Source organism: Nomia melanderi, chromosome 1, assembly GCF_051020985.1.
Source record: "Nomia melanderi isolate GNS246 chromosome 1, iyNomMela1, whole genome shotgun sequence".
Taxonomy (NCBI): domain Eukaryota; kingdom Metazoa; phylum Arthropoda; class Insecta; order Hymenoptera; family Halictidae; genus Nomia; species Nomia melanderi.
The window spans coordinates 39370376-39394625 of NC_134999.1; the positions used below are offsets into that span (position 1 = coordinate 39370376).

The following is a 24250-nucleotide window of genomic DNA, read 5'->3' on the forward strand; positions in this document are numbered from 1 at the left end:
AATAATAATATAGCATTTCGTGGCACGAAAGGTGGTGTAAGATCGAGCAAACGATTGATTCGATTCGCATTTATTACAAATGAAAATATTTTACACGCGGCTTATCGTTAGAAAGCGTATCTTCATGTATTAATCTTCGTTGCCTTAAATACAATCGATACTTACAAATTTGATCGTCTCGCGGTTACGACGAAGTTTCCCCTTTTAAAAAATAACGTTGCAACGTTGCCTCTGTACAATGTTAGGTAGAAGGTTCTAGGAATTGTACAAGCATTCCGTGAATTTCTTGTTCGATACTTGGTCGTCAGTTGGTTCCATCGGGCCGCGATCTACCCGCGACTTTCGGCATCTTCTTGTTCGTCGAATCCTCCAGCTCTTTTGGCTTGTAATAATGGGGCGCGACTTCCAGCAGCCATTTACTTTCGATCTCGGTTACCTGCGATAACCGAGCGAGAAAAATCATGAAAACACCCTTCCAGAACAAGGATCGGTCGTAACAAATTCAGTTTCGAAGACAGTACCTGTCGCATAAATTCTTTGGTAGTGAAAACCAATTCGTGATAGAGCAACCACCGGGGAAGTTCTTGGAAAAGTGAACTATTCGGGTGTATGGAGACAGTTTGATTGTGTTTGGCAGTCTTGTAATGCCCCCCTTTCGACAACCGTGCCACGTGATAAAAATATCCGGCTGTTATAGCCTGGAATACGATGAAATTGTATACGTCGAAAGTACATTCGAAGTTGAACATTTCAAAAGTTTCGCAATTCGATCGCAGGAACATCTCTCGATAAAAGAGACGGAGGCGGGCAAAGTTGATTTCACTCACCTTCCTAATATTCACGGTCTCCGTGATGCCGGAAACTAGCTCCATCTCGACCCTCTGCATCAATCCAACCAGCTGTTCCCGAACGTCCCTGGCTCGCTTCATAGACCTGTGCTGAATAAAGTTCTCGTAGCACCAATGGGTGCTAAAGTCGCTCTGCTGCCACTGGTTATAAACGTTCAACAGGGTGAGATGATCGCCTCCAGGTACATGAAAGTTCTTCCGCGCGGTGTCCGCGTGTATAATCTTGTCCTTGGGTCTATAAAAGATGGCTCCGTTCACCGACAACATCGCTGCAATGCTGGCCACTTCCTCCGAGCAACGGTATTGCTCGCTGGCCAACAGCATCTTGGCCATCATAGGATCCAAGGGGAACTCGGCCATTCTGCGTCCCAATTTCGTTAATTCTCCGCGATGATTCAAAGCTCCCAAAGCGTAAAGTTGTTCCAATGCCAAGACCAGCGTTTCGTGTGGCGGTGGATCCAGAAAATCGAAGTGAACTAGATCGTTTATGCCTAACGCCTTCAGCGTGAGCACCGCGTTACCTAGATTAATTCTCTGGATTTCTGGCACAGTGTTGTCCTCTAATTCGTGTTGATACGCCCAAGCGGTGTACAACCGGAAACACTTTCCCGGGGCTACCCTCCCAGCTCTCCCGGCTCTTTGATTAGCGGAAGCTTTGCTAATCGGGACAACCATCAAACTTTCCATGCCTGTCCGGGAATTGAAGTTATTTTGTTTCGCGAATCCGGGATCTATCACGTACACTATGTTGTCTATAGTTAAAGACGTCTCTGCTATATTCGTGGCTAGAACTACCTGCACAAATCGAGGAACGCGTTCGTAAAAGCTGTCGAACTGAATCGTCGATAAATCGAATACCCACCTTCCTGGCGCCAGGTGGGGTTGGCTGGAATATTTTCGCCTGCATGTCGCTCGGGAGGTTCGCGTAAACGGGAAGGATCAAAAGTTCCCTCAATTTCGAGCCCAGTCGCCTCACCCTCTCCTGCAGCATCTCTTGGCAGGTCTCTATTTCGTCTTGACCTGAGGAGATCCAATGAAATTACCAGATAATCTTACTATACTCCAGAAGCATGCGCTGTCTCGATTATTTCAATAGCACCCACCAGTTAAAAAGACAAGTATATCACCGAAGGGTTGGGTCGCGTGTATTTGTAGGATAGAAACAACCGAGGCGTCGATGTAATCCGCTTCGGGCGCTTTCGTGTAATAAATATCGACAGGGAAACGTCGACCAGGAATACGAAAAATGGGCGCGTCGTCGAAAAATTCGCTGAATTTCGTTGCATCCAATGTGGCTGACGAAATTAACAGTTTCAAGTCTGATCGGAATCTCGTTATATCTTTGACTAGCCCAAACAGTATATCCGTGTGCAGGGTACGCTCGTGAGCCTCGTCGATGATCATAACGCTGGAAAGAATATTTTTCAGAAATTTCTTCCATCGTTTTCATCGATGTTTCGGTGTCGGAAAGAGAACACTTTTCAACTTCCGTACCTGTAAGAGGCCAAGTCTGGTTCGCTGAGAAATTCCCTGTGCAGCGTACCGTCGGTCATATATTTGATTCGAGTGCGATGGGAAGTGCAGTCTTCGAAACGTATCGCGTAACCCACTTCGTTCCCCAGTTTCACCGCCATTTCGTGAGCGACTCTCGCGGCCACTGACATGGCCGCCACTCTTCTCGGCTGAGTGCATCCTATGATTTTATTGTCTTCCGCGAAACCAGCTTCGTACAAGTACTGTGGGATCTGAGTGGTTTTACCTGATCCCGTTTCTCCCTCTATGATCAATACCTGAACGGATATTGGAATTTTATTCTACAATGTCGAATTCTAGATGAACATACACGGCGCAATGCAGCTAAAGCTAAGGGCAATACTTGGTGGTCTTTAATGGCCTGGATCAAGTCGTTCCTGAAAGGGTAGATCGGTAAACTTTTTTTGGTCTCTTGTATGGTTTGCAAGGCTTTCACTTGCGCGGGCGGACTTTCCTCGCGTTTTCGATCTCTCTCGATGCCTGGTATTCGCAACGCTTGGACAAACTCTACTTCGTCCTCGAGAAGAAGATCGTAGTCCTGTTGAGCTGTAATAGTAAACAAATATCTCGATTAATGATTCTCATTTTTTCAACTATAATATATATATATATATTTACCTTTTCTATCTTTAGCACCAAAGCGAAACACCGCAGAAGACATTTGATCGGATTCCCATTTGCTTTGTTCCGATTGAGGTGGTTCATTTTCTTGCGTATCGTATTCTGGTTCAACCTTGCCCTTTTCCAGGGGCATATGATATCTTTGCACTCTTTCGAGCTCCCTGGCTTTTTCATGCTCCTTTGCCAACTGGAGTAACTGTTTCTTGTGTTCTCTTTCCTTCTTCTCCCGGTCCGTCAATCTGTTTATACCAAAGTTCTCGCGTCAGTGGGCTAGATACGATTAAAGTAACAACCTGTACGGCGTTGGAACAAAGAGATTTTACATTTGCTCCTCGAACAGATACTCGTCGTCAATGATATCGGCTTCTAATTCTGCTACTTTGTCCTCCTTACGCTTCTCCAAATATTTTCTACGCGATTCCACTCTCAACTTTGGGACTAGCTTCTCCCTCATGTCCGTCTCCATGATTTTAAGTCTCTTGGCTGCTTCGGCTGTAAAAGATATCCAATTTAATACAATGTTTAAACATCGTATCGTTCGTCTTGTTTCATTAGAGTAAAAGATACAATTCACCTGCTCCTGAACCAGCCGGCATGGCAACCTTCCGTACTCTAGTTTCATCTTTTGCTTTGAGCCTGTTGGCAAATTCATCTCTTTCCTTAATATCTTTCTTGCGTCGCTCCTCTTCGCTGTCGCTATCCTCGCTCGAGGATTCCTTTCTTCTGTATTTACTCATGACGAATGAGTGATTTCGGTGTCGGGTATAGGTTAAGTTTATTTTTTACGGAAAAGAACACAGATGACAGTACCAAAGATAGAAAATTATTTCTTCCTTTTAAGCAGGGTTGCAGAATGCATCCTGACTCTGCACGAAACGAACTACAATTCGTCTTAATCCTACGATAAGTTCAAACAAAAACAGAGCGAAACGCAGTTGGTTTTAGGTTAGTTTATCTTAACCTCTTTAATTACGAATGAAACCGAGTGCAACGATCCGCGATGGATGTTTATTTTACTATATTTACCATAAATAATAAAACAATGTCAAGAATTTTCGTTGAGAACAGGACTTTAATGATGAAAATAAATCCGTTTCGGTTACAGGATTGAATGAAATGGAGCCATGTGACACTCGTACGGAGAGCGTTGCTAGGCAACCCGAGTAATGCGGCATAAGATCAAACGTACGTGAGTTCATTCAATAAGCCACTACGCGTAGTGTTTTCATTCATGCTTGTTTGCTATGTTAACTACCGACCAGCAATGTTTCTGCGACCAATCATTTTCCCAGGTGATTATTACAAGCAACGGATCGAACGAAACGCATACCACTTTGTATTTACAACAAAATAAAGAAAAATTTAATAAAGTCCTCGCTAGGTTTGCATTTTATTTCGATAGATTTCGAGAGTCCCCTATGAAAAATGATTGTTCATTTCATTGATAAAGTATCTTCTATATTTGCTCGTTAAAATATTTCCCGGTGGCGCAGAGAAACAAGAATAAAAACACGTCGAGCAAGCATTCGATGGCCCTCCAAGGACTACTGTCAGGATCTCCTCGTCGATCCTTCCACAATAAAATCCAGGGAGATGGGTAAAACCACTTAGAAATCACTGAAAATTTATTGACATCAACACAGAACCTTTCGCGAGAAAGGTGATATACGCGATTAGGTGCCGTTTACATAAATACAAAGAATATCCACGGAGTTTCCTCATCAAGATTTATTTCTAAAGAGAAATACGTCGGTTGCGATAATATGTATACTGTTCAGAAGCCGAAAAATAGTTCCCGAAACGCGAAAGTTCGATCGATCCCAATGTATCTCTCTCTCTCTCTCTCTCCCTCTCCCTCTCCCTCTCCCTCTCCCACTCCCTCTTTTTCTCGCACTCTCACTCTCTCTCTCTCTCTTTCTCTCTCGCTCGCTCACTCTCTTCCTCGCCTCTCTCCTTGTTTCTCTTGCTCCGATCTTCGTATATCTTCGCCGATCCGTAGAGTGACAGAGAGCGATCAACTAAACACACAGAGCCGATCGTTGTCTCGAATATACTTTTTTCTTTTTATTATACATACATTAATGAAAATATATACATGGTAGACTGCAGCTTTTTTCGAAGCAGCGAAAATGTCCGTGAAATCGGCTACAGTATTTCGTTTTAACGCGCGAACCGTTTATTATATACGTGCGATACGCACGCACACTCGCCCGCGCACATTTGTATGCACATAAGCATACACGTATGCGCGCGCGTGTATGCGTGTGCGTGTATATTTAACAAGTATAACGATACGTGTATTGTATAGACTTGTTAATTGCATTGTTTATCGTTTTGTTGTTCTGTCACGCGGGCGGCGGTCGCTCCGCGATTATCGGGAGAGTCCCGCCGCGGATTTCGGGAGGCACGTGTAGGCCGACACGTGTAGACCATTTACAGTGTGTTGCACACTTGTATATCAAAGACTCTCCAGAGCGTGAACGGTTCACTCTGGATCAGACGGATATCCGAATGAATCGAATTCGGATCGAATTGAATGCTCGCCCCCTCCCTTCTCCAGCTGTTCGCCGTCTCGCGTGTTCCGATAACTGAAAAAGGGAACGGAAACCCAGAAACTCGTTTACGCGTGATTCGGAACGAGAATCAACAAATTCTGTACGTCTGTAAATACTTTGCGATTCGATCGGTGTTGAATACATAAAGCGAAACGCATTTATACCAGGGATGGGGGTTACTCGAAACCTTTTCAGACCTAACAATCTTTCGAATGTCGACCATTCGAAACATTGCCCCGTTTTCCTCGTCCGAAACTCTCGAAACTCGCGCAAGGAAAAGCTTTGAAATCGATCGGTAACATTTATCTATTTAGAAGTGTTGGCGTCGGTTCTCGAAACATGATAATCCTATTGTTCGATCAAATCGGCAGAAGTATCGCGAGAATTTCGAGAATTTCAAATTTAGATTCGATCCCATCCCTAATTTTTTCATCTATGTACTTTCGCTGCCTTCGATTAACATTTCAATTTTTATGTCTCTTTCACGCCTTCTATTTAATCTTTCACACTCGCATTCTCTCTCACTCTCTCTCTCTCTCTCGCATCGTTTCGTATTCTCTCTCTCCCTTTCTTTCTAAAACGTTCTGTCTGTTACCTATTCTACTGCACAGCCAAACACTTACTCGATCACTCGGTTTCGAAGCTTCGTTATTCATCCCCTTCCATCACGCTTCGTTTCCCCTATTCGTTACCTCGGTTGCGATTGTTACCATTTAGTACGCTACGGACACGATCGAACAGTTCTCTCACGTCCCACTGTAGCACGGCATCGCTTCAAAGATCGCCCGTCTTCTATATATATATATATATATATATATATATATATATAATTTCATTACAAGTTAAACGATTAATCTTCGAGAATATTTTCGGTGAAACGTTGCTGCCACGCATAGAAATAATTGATCGAACGGCAACACGTCGACGATTCGAATCGAATAGTTTCCTTCGGGTGTTGCTTGAAACGAACGTTCGAGACGGATCGACTGCAGATACCGGCCTGACGAGCGATTTTTGAGGCGTTGCCCGATCTGTTCCCTTCGCGAATGATCCATCGATCGGCTCGACGACGATCGCATCGATCACGATTTCCCTAGCTAGCCCGGTCAACGGGTTTCCGCGTCTCGTAGATTTCGACGTAACGGGACCGAACGGCATTTTCTGTCACACTCTACTAACGATCGCACCGGTTCGATGACCTCGTTCGCGATCGATCGTTAAGAAATCCCGCGGTTTTAACGAACGGAGAGAATCACCGACCATTATCGGTGGCCTCGCTCGAATCCGTTCTCGCAGTCGTGGAGGGTAACGAGGATCGGTAATCGCGCGCGAACGATGCTCTTCAAGTTTCGTCCTCCCTCAGCGGCCGTGTCTTGACGCGAGGCAAGGAAACCTTAAAATCTTGTCGCCGGTAAACGTACGCCCGGTCTTGGACAGCTTAAATACCCTACACCGTTAATGCTTTAAAAAGTTTAAAATTTCCCTCTCAACTGTACACCGTTAAGATCCTCGTCGGCCGTCGTGGGACTTCGTTCGAGGCGGGAGGGACGTCTCGTCGTTTAACATTCGAACCACCGAGCGGTTCAACTGGATTCTTTCAGATTTTTTTCATCAAAGTTCTTTCTGCTTCTGTGTTTGCATATTAACCGAATCAACTTCTGGCCGTCCCACTGTCGACGCGTATCCGAATGACTCGCGCCAGTTAACGAATCTCTGAAAACAGAAGCGTCGGACGGAACGATCACCGACCGCAGGTTCGACGAGGCAGGCCGGAATCACTGGAAAATCCGGAACGGCCAACGCACGATCTATTCCCTTATAGTTTCCTTGAAATTTCGTACGCTCCTTTCGGTTCGCGGACTCTCTACTGCGTAACACGCCTATATTAGAATTTGTTTGCGGTAGTAGATTGACTCGATACGTTTTCTTCGCTGTTTCGTTTACACGTGTTTTCTGGTTAGTTGGTCCTGATTAGTCTGATGGTCCACGTTGAATTATTCCTGCGACACGAATACTGAGACACCCGACACGTTTAGGTGAGCTCGATCGAACGACAAGCGACAAGCGACAAGCGACAGCCGCGTCGAGACTTCCGGAAGGAAGCATATCCGACGAAAACAATGGAAAATGATTCTCTCGAGAGGTCAGCATAGCTGGGCAAACGATCGGATCTCTCGGTGGATCCGAGCGCGCGCCTCGGTGAATTCGTCGACGGATTGAAATCGCGCAACGATCGAACGGACAGACTATATCGATCGGGGACAGCGCGTTTGCTCGGCTAAACGGTGCGATCGTTAGCATTTCGCTTATGCGCGCGCGCTTGAATTACAATCGTGCATTGGCAAACGAGCGTCGCTTAAACCGCTAGAACGATCGAATGGAAAACAAACAGACAAATAAAATAGAAGGAAAGACACTCGACTTCGAACGACACTGTACGATGATCACGTTATTTTTTTTCCTCTAGGGATGACATGCAGCGTATAAAACATATCTTATCTATATATGCATATATAGATAATATTTTTACTGCTTTTTTTCATTTTTTCTTAATATATACCTTTTTCTCTTCATATATACTTTTCTGTACGCACGTGTACGTGTACGTGTACGTGTACGTGTACGTGTACGTGTACGTGTACGTGTACGTGTACGTGTACGCGTATGTGTATGTATACAGTTATAATTAGACGTATAAATATATAGATACACATATACACATGTACACGGTATTGGAGACGATTGCAACTCGATCGCAATGGAAGTTTCCGAATGACGATTTCCCTAATATTTCCTGCATCGATCAACGAAGGACCGAGGTTCTCGAAAATCCGTTCGCGCGTTCCAGCAAAGAACCCGTATTATTCGTTGTTTAATGCAAAAGACGCGAAAGAAGGTTCAATCGAGAAACTGGTCACGATCCAGTTGTCGTATCGTTCCCCAGCACCGCATACCTAATCGTTTCATCCGGTATTCTGTTTACGCGCTATATATATTAAATATACGCGGTGTACGTTCTTACACGCTAGCAAGGATTAACAATCGATACTTTTTCCCCGCCCATTCGTTTCGGTCGTCGCGCCCGGGCCGTGGCTGGCTCTCGATCCGTCGAAACAACGGGGAAGGATAGAAACGGAGTGCGCCGCGCGAAAAAGTGAAAAGTGAAAAGTGAAAAGTGAAAAGTGAAAAGTAAAACGGGGCAAACAGATTCTCGCGGACTATTGTACGTCGTGGACAGAGTCTCGGGGGAAGAGGGAAACGAGGGTTGGACCGTTTTTAAAAAAATTCGAGTCTGGCCTCGATCGGCCTTTCCTTCCGTTTATCATTTTCCTTTTTCTTTCTTTTTCTTTCCTTTTTCTCTTTCCTTTTCGTTTGTTTCGTTTGTTTCGTTTGCTTTAACGCACGCGAGAAAGGCCCTTCCTCGTCGAAAGTATCCTCGCTACGACAAGAAAAATATACGTATGTACTGTATTGGTATGAATATATAGATATATGTATATATTATATAGCCGACATGATTCGCATCAGCGAAAATAAATCACACATCGATCACGAACCCGAACAAACTGATTTTATTTCTCGGTTCCCCGACTACGAGAACCACGCGTCTCGCGATCGAAGATTCTCTCCGATTTCCTGTCGCGCGGCCGTTGCTCGAACCCCGTGGTCTGCCCGACAGGCAGACGACATCGAAAACGAAACTATCGGCGAACACAGCGTGCGACTCGTCTCCGGTGTATGGTCGCCGCGAACCCCGATGGCTGCGTTCAACGTTCCGTTCACCCCCTGTACATTCGCCAATCGAGAGAGGATCGACTGTCTCGCAGCTTGATCGGCCTAACAAACGATAATATTACGTAGCTTCTCGAATCGAACGCTGAACCGAACAGAGAACGCGCGTAATGATTGTAATGCAATGAAATACTGCTTTGAAACAATTAATATTCGCATTTATTAAATTCTTTGTAAAATCTTGACGAGTCTGACTCGATATCGATATTATAAGGCGAGCAGTTCAGAAAAATAGACCACTGGAGTTTCACGTCTCGAGCCAGCTATAAGTGTGATCGCAGGTTGCCGGCGTCAGCGAACAAGACGACGTGTCTCCCGCCGACCTTGTTACCTAATTTCCCGGAACTTCCGCGACAACCTTTCATCTCGTATCTTTGCGAACCGACGTGAAATTTCATTGATCGAATGCTCGAACACGACCATTCGAATTCTACAGTTTTCTCGAAGAGGTTCGCTCCGTAACTGGCAACGATTAGACAGCGAGGGAAGGGAACCCGAACAACAGCCGACACTCTCCGGTGTGCTAGTCTAGTTATCTGGAATCAGGTTTCACCCTTGATGCTACCCGGACGAACATCGGCTCCGGATCATCGCGTCCGTGTCTCGCGAACCCGTCCATCTTTTCTCGAGAGTTTCGCGTGTCGCGTACACCCAACGCGAACGGCTGGGAGGGGCAACACGGCCGGAGAGAACGAACGTGTAGTCGACAACGCGGTCGTGCAACGCTCTCACCGTTGGGCCTTTCAAATATAACCTAGGTCCTTTTGGAAAAACTATTCCAACGCGCGTACCGAGTAGATGCGCGTCGGGAGGAAGCGGTCGAACAACTATGTATCGCTAGATTCGCAGCCACGAATACCTATTGAATTTCTATCGAACTTTTCGAAATTCGAATTGACGTATGAAATTTCATTATTCTATCAGAGACTTCGCCATCTTCGAAGGACAATGACGCTCGCGTGGTTGCGCGAGCAGTCGAACGCAGGTTAGACAGCAAGGTTGGACGAGAAGCTGTTGCCGATCGAGGAGAGATCGCGCGATGGTTGGAGCAATGTTCCCAAAAAGACGAGGAAACCAGCTTGCAGCTGAAACGGTAAGAACAGCGCGACGCGTTTGCGACGAAAGCCTCGAATCTCCGGCGCATTCGCGAAATCGATGCGCGATCACCGAACCGCCGATTAGCCGTGAACGAGCATCCGAAGATCCGCCGACGCGATCCGCGTTTCCACGGCTCCCGTACAGCCAGCAATCCGTAACCTAGGCTTAAAAAGTAAAAGAGAGGCCAGCGAGTCGGTCGATCACTGGGCCGAAGTGAATCGGTTCAAACGCATTTAACGCTTTGATTCGTTTTGTCAGTCTGTGCTCTCCTAGTCCATGACAAGTTACAAAACAAGAATTACGGGAAAGAAGGAAGGGGAGGGAACGGGGAAGAAACAGGAGAACGAGAAATCGAAGGAAGGAGAAAGGAAGGGGGCAACTGGAGGCTGGAGACTGGAGACTGGAGGCTGGAGGCTGGAGGCTGGAGGCTCGAGGCTGGAGGCTCGAGGCTCGAGGAACAGAGGAAACAACCGGGGGGGGGGGAGGAACGGGTCTGAAGAAAATTCAGGAAAATATACAGATGCTCGGGGGCCGTCGAGAAGAAATACGGTACGTTTGGGTCTCGATAGGAGCGATCCGCGGGCAGAACGGCTGCCGGACTGTCCGCGTATCGCCGTGAAATGCAATCGTATCTTGGTTCGTAGGTGCCAACGGTCGTACCGCCTGAACGGCCGGCAGCAATTAAACGCGACGATTATTAGTCGCGGATCACTCGGACTCTCTGCCTCCCGGTGCGGAGTCGGCAACTCCGTTGACGAGCACTGTCCGACGCGAATTTCCATCCACGATTCTCGGAAATCTTTCTGCGTCGGATACCAATCCAACGTACGGTTTCTCCCCCTCTAATTCCATTTTCCAACTACGAATATATTCCGATCACCTTGTCACCGTCGAATGTTCAAATTACAAATACTTGAACCGCGAAAGTTGCCAGCCAGAAATCTTGTACTCTTGAAATTTTATTCCGAAACGACTAATCGCAAGGGTATCTTTGAACCGCGTTTACCGTCGCGTCGCGCTCGTCGCAGGAAAATCCCAGAGAATCTCGAAGAGCATTAAAGAAAGCGGAACAAACTATTCGTAAAGTCTATTCGTCGGACAGTGCGATCGATCAGCGATTCTGTACGCGTCTATTAAGTGTATTGCCCTGGGGCGCGCGCGACGCCCCACCGAAGGAAAGAAATCCGCTGCCTGGGTCGCGTCGGGCCGGCCGCTCGTGCGATCGTGAACCTCGAGGGAACAGGGGAACGAGCCCCGTGTCCCCGTGAACAACGTTAATCGCTAACAAACGACTGTACAACTACGATCTCCATCGCGGAGACTCGAAAAGTCTGCGATTCTCTACGGCGCGTTCGCGTTCGCGTTCGCGTTCGCGTTCGCGTTCGCTTCTTTTCTTTCCTTTTCTTTTCCGATTCTTTTGCAATTTTTTTGTCGCGTTTTCTGAACACTTTTCTGTATCATCGTAATCGTTTAGTCGATAACTTTTACGATAGGCAGTGTTCGTTGAGAAACTGCTACAGGAACACACGTACACGCGTGTCGAGCGCGTTGGCCGCGCGCGCGCGCCCGACGCCGGGTGCATCCGATGGAACGATCGAGCGTCCGTGATTGATTTCTATGGGGGTGGAGAACAAGGATCGCGTTCGAACGCGATCGGTCCGGTTCCACGGGGAACGCTCGGGAGAACCGCGGCAGAATGCGCGTAACGCGTACGCGGGCTTCTCTTCGACGAGCTTCAACGTCTACAGCAGAAGAGAGAGAGAGAGAGAGAGAGTGGATGCGTCGTACTAAAAAAATATGTATTATGTACATATACGCGCGGAACGCCGTCTTCCATCTTTCGTTTCGTCGCGCGGAACATCGAACAGCGAGAAGAATACTGGTCGCTCGGGATCTCGGGATCCGTGCGTGTGTAGGATGGGAGAGCGTACGCCGGGGAACGCGATCCCCGCTCGGGCTACCGTCTCCGTTGCTGGTAAGAAGTCTTTCGCAGCTTTAGTTAGCGGAGTTTAGCTTCTTCTATCGTTCCGAGAGAAATTCATCGATACCGAATCGACGGGCTTATCGTCGTCGACGATACCACTGATTACCACTGAAAGAAGAAAAAAGGAATTTCAACTGCGAGCAATCGGAATCGGGTTGAACCGGCGTGCCTTCTTACCAGCAGCTTCCGACCAATCGACCCGAGTCGAAAGAGAGTGGACCGGCGAAACGATCTAGGAATCCCGGCTAATTTCTTTCCTTCCTGGGGGGCGGCGGTCGTCGACGGTCGCGCGATTACGAGGCGTTTAGTTGAACGACGCGACGCCGTATCTCGGAGAAACAACGATTTGCCTTTCCAGTTAGCAAACGGTGAACGGACCGCGAAATAGTTTATCGAACAGCGGCGAGTTATAGTGGTTGGGTAGTAGCGTCGATTAACGGTACGTTAATTGCAGCGGCGACTCTTTTGCGTTGCATCGTCTTCGTCCGCGGCCTCGATCTTTTGTCGCGTGTACTCGTGTGTCTACGTGTGTGGTTCTTCTCCTTCGTATTCGCCTGTCTCCTCCGTGTCTCACCGCGTGTGGCTGTGTGTGGGTGACGGTGACGTACTGACGTACTGGCTGACTAACCAGACCCCTGTGTAGCTTCAATGGATTCCGATGGATTCGCGATTCACGATTCACGATTCACGATTCACGATTCACGAGTTTCGAGGCTCAGGTTTCTCTCACTGTTGACCACGCGGCCGGCTATGCCCCGCGTTCGTGTTCCTGGGCCGTGTCTGCCGGGCCGGACGATGAGAAAGAGAAAAGGTCCCACAGTCACCGCGAACCGGCGATCACCGAAACAACATGTCCACCGGTCGTGTGGTACGTCGGACGATTTTTACATCAGCGTCGCTCGGATGCGGAATCACAGAATTACGCAGCACCGGCAGTATCGTTGCCGGGACGCGCCGGCGCTCGGCGGCGGTGTCACCGGCGCGAAATACGCGTGGACCTTGATGTTCGGCAGGTGCGTCTGGAACCAATTGACGGACGATTTTCCTCACTCTGTACAATGCAATATTATCGCAGGATCCGATGCCATGCAGCGTAATTACAACGAACGAACGGAACCGGAATAAGACTAATTCGACACATACTCTGAGTCTACGTATGCCAGCTCTGGTGATCAGTTGACAGTCGTAAAGCTCGATGCGCTCGAGATTGTGGCAGGCCTGTAGAAGGTGATCGAGGCTGGCATCTGTGATCAGTGGGCAGTTGTCGAGTTCCAACACCGCCAGATTCTCCGCTGCGCACGGCGAGAGAGCCAACTGCCGAATACCTTCGTCGGTGATCAACTCGCAGTGCGACAGACTCTGTTTTCAGAAACCAGTCGACGGAAATGCTTTAATTTCCATCCGGAGAATCAATCGACACTTTTACCATAGAAACGTTAAGGAAGTTGGGGGTAGTATATTTTCAATATCGACACCCCTTGCCTTGCCATTCCTTTCGCGACTACTCTCGTCGCGATTGCAATCGTTTACTCGGAGAAAGAGGACGTTTAACATCGCCAACTAACGCAATCGACCGATAGTCTTCGAGTGATTTGTCAAGGCAACGAGTTAATCAACGAATTCGTTCATTTCCCCTAGGTACAACGATACACGAGCATTTCATTCGACGCATAGGTTCGCCGCAAGAATAAGCTGTCGTTCATAAATTACACGTTCAAGCAGATTTCGGAAAAAACCGACGTTAATTCTACGTCAGATTCGTATTCGTCTTTCGCGCACGGTAGAAATACGTAGAATATTTATATTAGCGTAACGCGGCAAATGCGGTGCAAAGTATACGGTTTTTGTCGAGTATCGCGTACGCTTCGTGTACAGCCAGCATAGAATTATCTATAATTACCGACTTACCAATTTCTCCAATCTGGGACAGCCCATTGCCAGGTGAATGAGGGTGGCGTCTGTGATTAAAAGGCACTCTTCCAGGTCCATCTTCTCGAGTAGTCTGCAATTCTAGAAGTGGAACAGCCGGATAACAATGACGAATTATCGTTCCGTTGCCGTCAGCTCGGACGACAGCTTGGACCGTGTGTCTGTCCACTCACTTTTGCGAGAGCCTGAAAGCCTGCGTCTGTAAAGTGCGTGCAGGCGACGCACTCGAGGACGCTGAGGAGCGGACAGTGTTGCGCCAACGTGACCAACGACGCGTCCGTCAGGTTCGGACAGTTCGACAAGCAAACGTAGTGCAAACGCGGACACTGTTCGCTGAGGTCCTTCACCGCATCGTCCGTTATGTTCTGGAATAGATTCAGTGTCAGAAATTTGTACGCGCGACATCCGGGAAACCGTCGGAAATAGTCTACGTTCGAATCGTTCGCACCCGGATCTCTCCGCTATATACATTGTAGCTTAACGAACAACCCGACCGAAAGAGGTGCACGATCGATTGGCAATTGAACGGTTCGAAAGGTTCGACAGGTTGTGTCGGAATCACTCGAAACCGAGTAAATACCCTGCATTCGTGTAGATTCACCGCCTCCAAATTCGGGCAGTATTGAGCCAAACACTTGACGGCTCTGTCGGTCAGCTGGCGACAACCCTTGCAATGGAAGCTGCGGAGCTGCTTGCAACCCCTCGCCAACGCCTCGACGCCGTTGTCGGTAAGTAACTTGCACCAGGACAGGTTGATGTGGGTGAGAAGCGGACAACCGTCCGAGAGATCCTTCAGGGACATGTCCGTGATCTCGGGGCAGGAGTCGAGATTCAGCCGTTGCAGTTTCGGGCAGCAGCTGCTGAGGGCCGCGCAGGTGGCGTCCGAGATCTTCTTGCACTGGCTCAGGTTCAGCTCCTCGATGTTCGGGCAGGACTGGGCCAACGTGCGCATCGAGTTGTTCCCGATGCTCTGGCATCCCCTAAGGGACAGCTGTCGCAGGAACCCGCCGCACCGTCTCGATATATTCTCTATAACTGATCCCTGCAGTCGGGTGATCGATTACGGTTTACGGTTTACGGTTCACGGTTCGCGGTTCGCGGTTCGCGGTTCGCGGTTCGCGGTTCACGGTTCACGGTTCACGCGCAGAGATTCGTTCTCGCGATTTTTCCTTTTCCAGTCGCGTCGCGCGCTCCATACCATTGGTCGATCAGTCGCTCGTCCCACCTATCGACTGCCAGTTGAGAACGACTTCTCCCAATTACTCCCGATTATTCTCTTTCGTAAGAAGCTGTCGCGCGTCAACGTGACTTCCAAAGCAAGTGCAACGAATCTTCCAGATGGACCACGCGACGTTCGACGCGTCGAACCCTGCGCGAGTCTCGGGAACCTGTCGGCAGCCCGTTTCCGGTTAACGCGCCGCTCACCCGTTGGCACTACGATCGGTTCCCCGGGAAGAGGGAACCGGCGTGCATCTCGCGTGAGCAGCGCGATAACGCGTTCGATTTACCTCGACGTCCCGTTGGAAATCGAACAGATCGATTCGCTGCCAATTGGACCCGTCCAGCGCCAACACGTTCCAGGCTTTGCTCACTTGCGCGCAACGGCATAGCGACACCACGTCCAGATACGAGAGAATTCTATCAATCGTACGGGAATCGTGTTACTCGGTGTCCGGTTTTAATTTAACAATTCTATTCGCGTTGAACAAGAAGAGAGATAGAGACGGGGGGAGAGAGAGAGAGAGAGAGAGAGAGAGAGCAAAAGAGAGAGAAAGGGAGAAAGGGAGAAAGAGAAAAAACGTGTATACGCTTACGGTACCTAAGCAGCAATTCTTTTGGCAGTTTCTTATTAATCTGCGCCTCGTCGTCATGAAACACCCATGTTAACTGTAACCAAAAAACCAGAAACAGACAACGGTGAGTGCTCGTCTGCGAAATCTTAAATAACATCAACGTTCATAGTTATTCTTTACTCTTTCTTTTTACGGTCCGATTGTTAACGGGGCTCGAAGACGATCCGACGGACGGACCGACCGTTGTACAGGTAACCCCTGTAGAACACGGTCGTTAGGTTCCTAAAAAATGTGTTCTGCGAATGCATGTTGCACGAAAGAAAGAGAGAAAGAGAGATAGAGAGAAAGAAAGGAAACAGAATTAGTTTTCAGAAGCGGAAGAAATTGCAGTATTTACACGGTGTAACGGCGAAGAATCGCTATCGAAAGAATAATTAGACGTTATTCCGGAATTCTGGATAATTTGGCAGATTCTTGAAGCGTATTAGAGCGAAACAGCGTTGCAGGAATGCCGTGCTATACTGGGTGGCCTGTACGTAGATGCCGGCCGCGGTATACCCACGTGGACCAACCTGCATGTAGGACTGCTTCATGGTAGTGACGGGGTTGTTGTGAGTGTGCGATGGCAACGTGTAATAACCGGCCTGATGATGGTAATGGTGATGGTGTTGGTGATGATGATGATGATGATAGGATGGATGCTGTTGCCTCCACCACTGACCGCTCGCGCCAGACTCCTCGACCGGTTGCACCCCTTGCCCCACCTGGCCCCCTCCTCCCACGCCCACGCGACTTACTTTTTTCTAGAAACAACGCATCATCATCGATCACCGCGGACCGGCCCGGCCCGGCCCGGCCCGGCTGCCCGAAAATCGGACCAGCCGAAAGTCCGTTCCGGGACGGCCGCGCGATCTTCCTGAACGCGGGATCGATATCGTCCCAGCGATGTGCGGTACCGATTCCCTACCCCGTTTCGCTTCGCTTCGCTTCGCTTTCGTGGCAAACCCAACGATATTCAAAGCAACGATCGCCGATTTGCAAACGATCGGTGCATCGGCAACCGCGTGTTCGATTAAAAACGAATTGCCCCGTCGATCGGATCTCGAGCGGTACGTATCCAATCTCGAGATGTGCGCGGCGTTCGAGACGAGGAGGGGCAGAAAAGGGGCAAAAAGAAAGGGCGAAAACGGAGGAAAAGAGGTGAGAACGGGGCGAGGAGGGGGAAACGGGGGGAAAAAAGAAAATGGAACGCCCGCGGCCGGGGCATTTAAAAAGTAATCGCAACACACGGTTCTCGTATCGATCTCCTCTATAAATACCCTTTCGCAGCTTCAGGATTGATGCTGCTTCGCGAATCGCGACGTCGACTTTTCGACAAGGACGCTACGGGTAGAACGGAATCGGGCTCCAAGGAGGGAGCCGTGATTTCCGTTCGCGCGATCCCTCGTTTACTCGTCGATTATTCAAAGAATATTCCATTGAACGGCATGTAAGTAAACGTTATCGTTATGGCATCTTTAGGAGCGAACATTGGACGAAAAGCTGCACGAGCACGAATAAAGTTCGAATAAGATTTCATTCTTCTAATTATTGATTTCAGATGATTCGAAGAAGAAGCAACACTCCGGTTGAAAAAGAACCGCGCGTCGGTCGAGTTCGATTGGCGGTGTTCCGCGGTGTTCCGCGGCGACAACAATGGAAACCAAGAAAACAACGCCACACGGCTGTATAGGTGAACGATCGCGGAGACGGAGCGTGTGCGTCCAAGTCATTCCGGAAACGGATTCATTCGCGAACAAGGGAACGAGGTCTGGAAAGATATTTTCAAAGAGCGAGGCCGCTTAAGGCCGCGAGCGCGCGAGCGCGCGAGCACGCGGATTGCATCATCACCGTTAACAATCGACGATAAAACGCTTGATCTGCGACTCGCTTTTCAAGTGTATCTTTCGCGATCGTTCCGTTTATCTGTTTGGACGTTTCATCGAAGATAATTCGCGAGCAGGTTTCGTTCGCGGATCCCGAGCACAGCGAAAATCAATTGTCGAGGAAGGGCGCGATACCTTTGGACGTTTAGTGCATATCTTTCACCCGTTTTTCGCGAGCAACTAATTCTGGATAGTATCGTACATCCGGTCTGGCCCTGTACACGTTCGATAGCGATCGAGGAAACAACAGTTTCTCACGTCCAGTTCTTCCGTTTCTCGGCGAAAGTTTCGAACGCGAAACGCGAAACGCGGCGCGGCGCGGGGCCAATCGATTGTTCACGATTTCGCGCGCGACGCGCGTGCACGAGGGATGCCTGGCTTTCGGGACCGCTGCACACCTGAAACACCTGAAAAACCAGCAATCTCTCGCGCGGAATTCAGTTGCTGGAGTGTCGGACGACAACTTTCTTAGCCGACAAAATAAGAAGAAAGCAGGAAAATATAAAATATCGTAACATTTCTACCTGTAATCCACGAGTTTTCCGTTCACGCGCATACCGATAGATTTTTTCCAACGAAATTCCTTCGAGTTGCCGGTGCCCGTTTGCTCGAGCGTAAAGGGTTAGCGCCGGGAGAAACAGCGATCGCGTTGTTCGCGGAATCGGGGCAACACAGTAGGACGGGCCGACGTGTTTGCGTTTCGTTCCGCAGTTAAACGGGAGATAAACCGTGTCGTCGGGTCGCGAGAATGCGGCCGGCGTTCGCGCCCCGGGAAACGATCCTCGTCGAAAATAGAATTCCGAAATATTTTTCACGGCGTTGCGCTCCGTTTTTCTTCTTCCCTCCTTGTTCGTTATGCAACTGTTTTCGGTGCGCGCCCCCGCTGGAATTTCCGCGCGATCCTCTTCGTCGAATCTATGGCTCGTTTTTCCGTGAGTCGCCCATTCGAAAGAATCGTTATCGTTATTTCGCCACCGCGAAACGAACAATCGAGAAATTTCTTAAACGCGAAATATCGAATGTCAATGAGAAATCGAGACCACCGATTCTCTTTAGCCCCGGCGCGTAATCGTCCCATTCGCTTTCGACGCGATTCGAGCACGCGCGGAAAGCTTTCCATACCAGCTCTCGGACCAGTGGGGTTATCCTTTCCGGTTCTCGTCTCCTTTTCCATTCAGGGATCATCGATAGTTACTATAATCGCGTTTAAGCGTTTACGCGGTTCGCGGCGCGTTGCCTCTCAATTGCGCTGCACGAGAATTTACACTTTCGGAAACTCGATGTTACTCGCGCGACTGTGCGTGTCGTATGCTTTCGAGAAATGCGCAGGATCTGTCTGAAACTACAACACCGTAATAACAGCGTAACCTACGAGCATTTAAAAAACGCCTAGCACGAGACTCGTTTGAAAGGGAACGAGCGCAATAACGTTCGAACCGATGGATTGCCACGGCAACAGGGCTGACAAGGAAATCCAGTAGAACGGAATGCGGTTGAAACAATGGATTTTCCCTTGCGAGACGATACGCTGACGCTTCAACGATCGAGTGGATTTTTCGACGAGTCGAAAGACAAGAACGCGACCGGATAAGACGAACAAAGATTCGAAACGCGTCGAGATGCAAATAAACCATGACCAAACGGAAGACTAAATAAAAACCTGATACGAACAATGGATCTCCTTATTCGATGATTCGGTGGCGCTTTCAGGATCGAGGCGCCTGCCGAAAGGGCGTCGAGAACAACCAGCAAAATCGATAGATTCTCGGATATCCGTGTATTTTCAATGATTTCTCGGAATCCATGTATTTCGATGAACAGCTTTTTCACCGTTAGCCGTCAACGATACTCTTGCGACGTAACGCGGTTCCTTTTCGAAATGACATTTGCGACGGTCGTCCATCGAGAAAATGGACTGGAAAATGAAACTGGTTGAAATCGTGGAACGAGGGACAGCGGAGAAATTGGCGCGCGGCGTTTCTGTTTACACGAGCCCACGAGCCAGCCAGCCGCGGCCAACCTGTTCGTTTTCCCTCCAAATCGGCCCCCCCATCGACGTTTCCATCCCCGCGAAGCGTCCCCGGCGCGATCAACGTCGCATCTTTTGTTTTCGGCTGGTCAGGGGAATCGGTACGTTACAGATCGGACAGACGATCTGCGAAATATTCGAATGGAACAGCTTCCCGATCGTTTCGACTCTTCGAGGAGTCGGGCGAGAACAACAGACTTTGCGCGCAACCGAGTCTCGACGAACCGAACAATTTCCGAGAAACTGCGAAGGAAAATAAGAAAAAGAGATACGGTGTCCGCGGACTGGCCGAAGTATGCGGTAAACGGATCGCCGGCGATTACTTTTCCGCGCGTTAACAAAGGATCGTGTCTTCGGCTGGAAAACACGGCCACCGGGAACCTTTCGTTCTTCTCGCGTTGCCGCGCATCCGAGCATCGATAGGTTTCGCGACGAAACGATCAAGTTCCCCCGAAGACGGAGCGAATCGAACGAACGAGGTGCATCACCTGCGGGAACGAGGGAACCTAACAAAGGGGAGAAGAGATTTCGGTGTCTCGTCGTTCGACCGTAAACCGGCGAGAAGGACAACGCTCATTGACATTCTAATAGCGCGTAACGATCGACGCTGAAAGAACAGAGACGGAGACGGACGACGCCGGAAAAACAAAGGACGGACGGACGGGGCGGCAGGGAGGGAGGGAGGGAGGGAGGGAACACGCGAGACAGCGACGCTCGAGGATAGAGATAAATCGAGACGGATCGAGAAAGAGAAAGTCCACTGGCGGGAGAGAGACGCGCGATATGGAAACACGGAGCCAAGACGGTGCTATCGGAGATACGCGTTCGCGTCCGACGCCGTTCGCGAAAGACGGATCGAACGGGCAAACGCCGCGCACAGTCCAGGGAAATTCGGAAAAGCGACTTTTCTTATTTCACCGGTTACGAACGGTCGCTCGTCCGACTGTTCGGAAAGAACGTCGATGCTCGTCTCGAGGCTCTCGACGACCCCGCCGGGAATCCCCGCTCGATCGTTCCTTTGTTTCCTCCTGGTCGCGATCGGGCTTCGAGGATACGGAGCGTCCTCGTCAACCCAGTTTTCCCTCGGTGATTCCGCGATCGATTCCTCGTGGGCACGAGACATCGGGAAACGGACGCCGATTAAAGCGTGGCCCGGGCGGGGGTGTGCTTGTGCGTCGACGACGACGGCGACGGAGGGTCGGAGCCGACGAAAGAACGGAAAGAACGGAAAGAACGGAAAGAACGGAAAGAACGGAAAGAAAGAACGAAAAGAACAAAGAACGGAGTCGACTGGTCGGTCGGTTGGTCGATCGGAGAAACGGAGTAGCGAGCGAGTCGGATAGAGCGAGGCCGACGGAGGGACGGAGAGGGAGCGGGACGCACGCATAGCGACAGAGGGGGAAAGAGACCGAGACGGAGGCATATACGCGGAATGGTAACGATGCGAAATGCAAGGAAGCCTTTAGAACCGTCCGCCTAGAGAGGGGAATACGCGAGCAGACCGACCGAGAGACGAGCCGTCGTGGCCCGGAAGATTGTTTATCGAAGCCGCGGAGAAGTCTGTCGCGACGGGAGCGGAGCGCGGAGATAACGGGCGCGAGAAATCGTTGCCAGGCAGCACACGGTGGCCAGGGGAGCGGATCAGCTGTTCGCCTCGGCAATGACAACATTGGACACACGCACGAGCCAGCCAGCCAGCCAGCCAGCCAGCCTGCCAGCCAGCCTGCCAGCCAGCGAACCAGCCCCCTTCGCCCCTCCACCGAGCCCGCTGGCCCGTCCCCCCCAAAACTGCGGTGTGCGACTTTCGGCCGCGTTTCCACACTCCTGCAGGAAAAAACCGAAGGAAACACGGCAGCAAAGGGAAAGAACGGAAGAAACGGAGAGAACGGAGAGAACGGAGAGAACGGAAAGGAGAGCGCAGCGGACACGGAAAACCTGAACCCGGACCGATGATTGCCCCCGCTGTCAGATCGCACGGGTAGTTTCGGTGCGCGCGATTACACGAGAGGGGGACTTACCTCGAGCCTGGTACGCCCGGAGTGTATCATCCTTTTGCGTCGCGTTATCTTGCCAAGCTTACCCGGGAAATCCCCGCACTGTCGTCAACGGAGAAACAAAAATATACGTCGCGGCCCGAACCAGTCGCAAGAGAAATGGCCGAGTCTACTGAATACGAGCCGTGCCGCCGTCACCAGTATTGCAGGGATGGACAGAGGCGGGGGAGGGAGGCCGAGCTGCCGCCGGAGGGGGTGAGGAAAGGACGACCGATGCACAATTCTCCTGGAGCCGGGAAACGCGCCGCGCCATTGGGCGGAGCCAGTCGACTTGGCGACAGTGCCGCCAATCGGCCGCCTTCCAGCCATTGTTTACACGCTTCCCATTGGATCGTTATTTTTGAGGGAGCCCGAACACACCGATGCTCGTGTGCACCAGCATCGGTGCATCGACGTCAGAGGCATCCGTGTTGCAGCCGCGAACCGCTTTCGACTCGCCGCCAATTCCGATATCGTCGGTCGCTTCGATCGCGCAACTCTCGCAACCGTCTGCCTCCACCTGTACGCTCCTGATATACCGACACCGATCGGAACCTTTCGGATCGATGCGCATCGGATGCAGCCCTTCCGACGCGCGTCTCTTTCTTCGACGCGCTATTCGTTTACAGTGTTCGCCAAATTATTATTCCGAAAACATTTGATCGACCAACTTATACGACGGCTCGTCTCCGGCCGACTATTCGCGCAAAGAATATCACGGACATTCGCGAGAACGGTTTAAATGCATAATTAAACGATTTCCAACAACAAACAGAAATTCACTTTATCTACCAGTAGAAGCCGACATTACCGATAAATCGACGATTTTAAACCACCGAGGGGCTGAAACTAAAACAGCTCGCCCACTTGGAATCCTCGGAATCTTTAATCTCCCGGAAATGGGACGAAAACCCGTCAGCTCTATTGCCACGATGCTCGAACTAAAAAAGCTCGCACCTTTGGAAATCCTCGATCTTTAACGCTTCCAAAATTGGGTCGAATGCTGGAAAGCACTTGTGTCGCGTAGCACAAACTAAAAAAGCTCGAAATTCTACAATGCTTCGATCCGTTAACTCTCCCAAAAATGTCTCAAAAGCCCGAAAGCTCTCATACCACGCGACTCAAACTAAAAAGCCAAAAACTTAACTCTCTGGGGAAACAAGCTCCCGCGAAATGGCTCGAAAGCTCTAAGCATCCAGATATCGCAAGCTCAAACTAAAAAGCTCAAAATTCAACTCTCAGGAGAATCGATACACCCAAAGGCTCAAAAGCTGGAACATCTAAAAATCGGAAGGCTCAAACTAAGAGCTCAGAACTAAACACACTGAAGAATCAAGCTCCCCACAGAATGGCTCAAAGCTCTAAACATCTAAAAAAAATCGCGAGGCTCAAACTAAAAAAGCTCAAAAGTTAACTCTCTCTCTCTCTCTCTCTCTCTCTCTCTCTCTCTCTCTCACGGGAGAATCAAGCCCCCCAGGCTCAAAAGTTGTAAACATCTAAAAAATCGCGGGGTTCAAACTAAAAAAGCTCAAAAGTTAACTCCCTCTCACTGGAGAATCAAGCTCTCCCAAAAGTGGCTCAAAAGCTGTAGACTTCCAAAAATCGCAAGGCTCAAAATAGAAAAGCTCAAACCTTCTCGAGAAGCGCCCAAATTTAAACGACGGACCCCCACGAACCCCCAAATTTAAGTGAGAGACCCCCTCGAACCCCCACGAGAGACCCCTCAGACCCCCAGGAGAAACGTCTAAATTTAAACGAGAGACCCCCCCGAACCCCCACGAGAGACGCCCGTACTAGAGACCCCCTCGAGAGACCCCTCAATGACTTCGAGAAACACCCACGAGAGACCCCCGCGAGAGACCTCCCTAGTTGAGACCCCCTCGAGAGACCCCCCAGACACCTCCAGAAACACCTACGAGAGACCCCCCTAGTTGAAACCCCCTCGAGAGACCCCATTAAGACCTCGAGAAACACCCACGAGTGACCCCCGCGAGAGACCCCCCGAGTAGAGAACCCCCGAGAGACCCCCTTGTTATCTGTCGGTAATTACCGACACTGCGAGCGTCGGTAATTATCGACACTGCGTACCTTGGTAAATACCGACACTGCG

General features: G+C 49.7%; 2 protein-coding genes across 5 annotated transcripts; both read right to left on the reverse strand.

The window, feature by feature from the left end:
- Positions 1-54: 54 nt before the first annotated feature.
- On the reverse strand, positions 55-4157 carry l(2)37Cb (DEAH-box helicase 16 lethal (2) 37Cb). 2 transcript variants are annotated; one of them, XM_031971797.2, is made up of 11 exons: positions 4029-4157; positions 3577-3900; positions 3326-3494; positions 3000-3241; positions 2725-2927; positions 2343-2638; positions 1952-2256; positions 1711-1868; positions 828-1643; positions 522-698; positions 55-436 (listed from the first exon to the last, which is right to left on the reverse strand). In XM_031971797.2, exons 2-11 carry the CDS (start codon positions 3737-3739, stop codon positions 305-307), a joined length of 2661 nt encoding a protein of 886 aa, XP_031827657.1. In that variant the 5' UTR covers positions 3740-3900; positions 4029-4157; the 3' UTR covers positions 55-304. The 2 variants fall into 2 exon arrangements, with proteins under 2 accessions (XP_031827657.1, XP_076223358.1); XM_076367243.1 differs by having other exon boundaries at positions 3577-4114.
- An 8068-nt stretch (positions 4158-12225) lies between these two features.
- Positions 12226-22412, reverse strand: LOC116424847 (uncharacterized). 3 transcript variants are annotated; one of them, XM_076367254.1, is made up of 9 exons: positions 22126-22412; positions 16726-16956; positions 16180-16247; positions 15869-15998; positions 14941-15402; positions 14534-14725; positions 14340-14441; positions 13575-13790; positions 12226-13450 (listed from the first exon to the last, which is right to left on the reverse strand). In XM_076367254.1, exons 1-9 carry the CDS (start codon positions 22153-22155, stop codon positions 13343-13345), a joined length of 1539 nt encoding a protein of 512 aa, XP_076223369.1. In that variant the 5' UTR covers positions 22156-22412; the 3' UTR covers positions 12226-13342. The 3 variants fall into 3 exon arrangements, with proteins under 3 accessions (XP_076223369.1, XP_076223374.1, XP_076223376.1); XM_076367259.1 differs by lacking the exon at positions 16726-16956 and having other exon boundaries at positions 22126-22410; XM_076367261.1 differs by lacking the exon at positions 12226-13450 and having other exon boundaries at positions 13626-13819.
- Positions 22413-24250: the final 1838 nt, after the last annotated feature.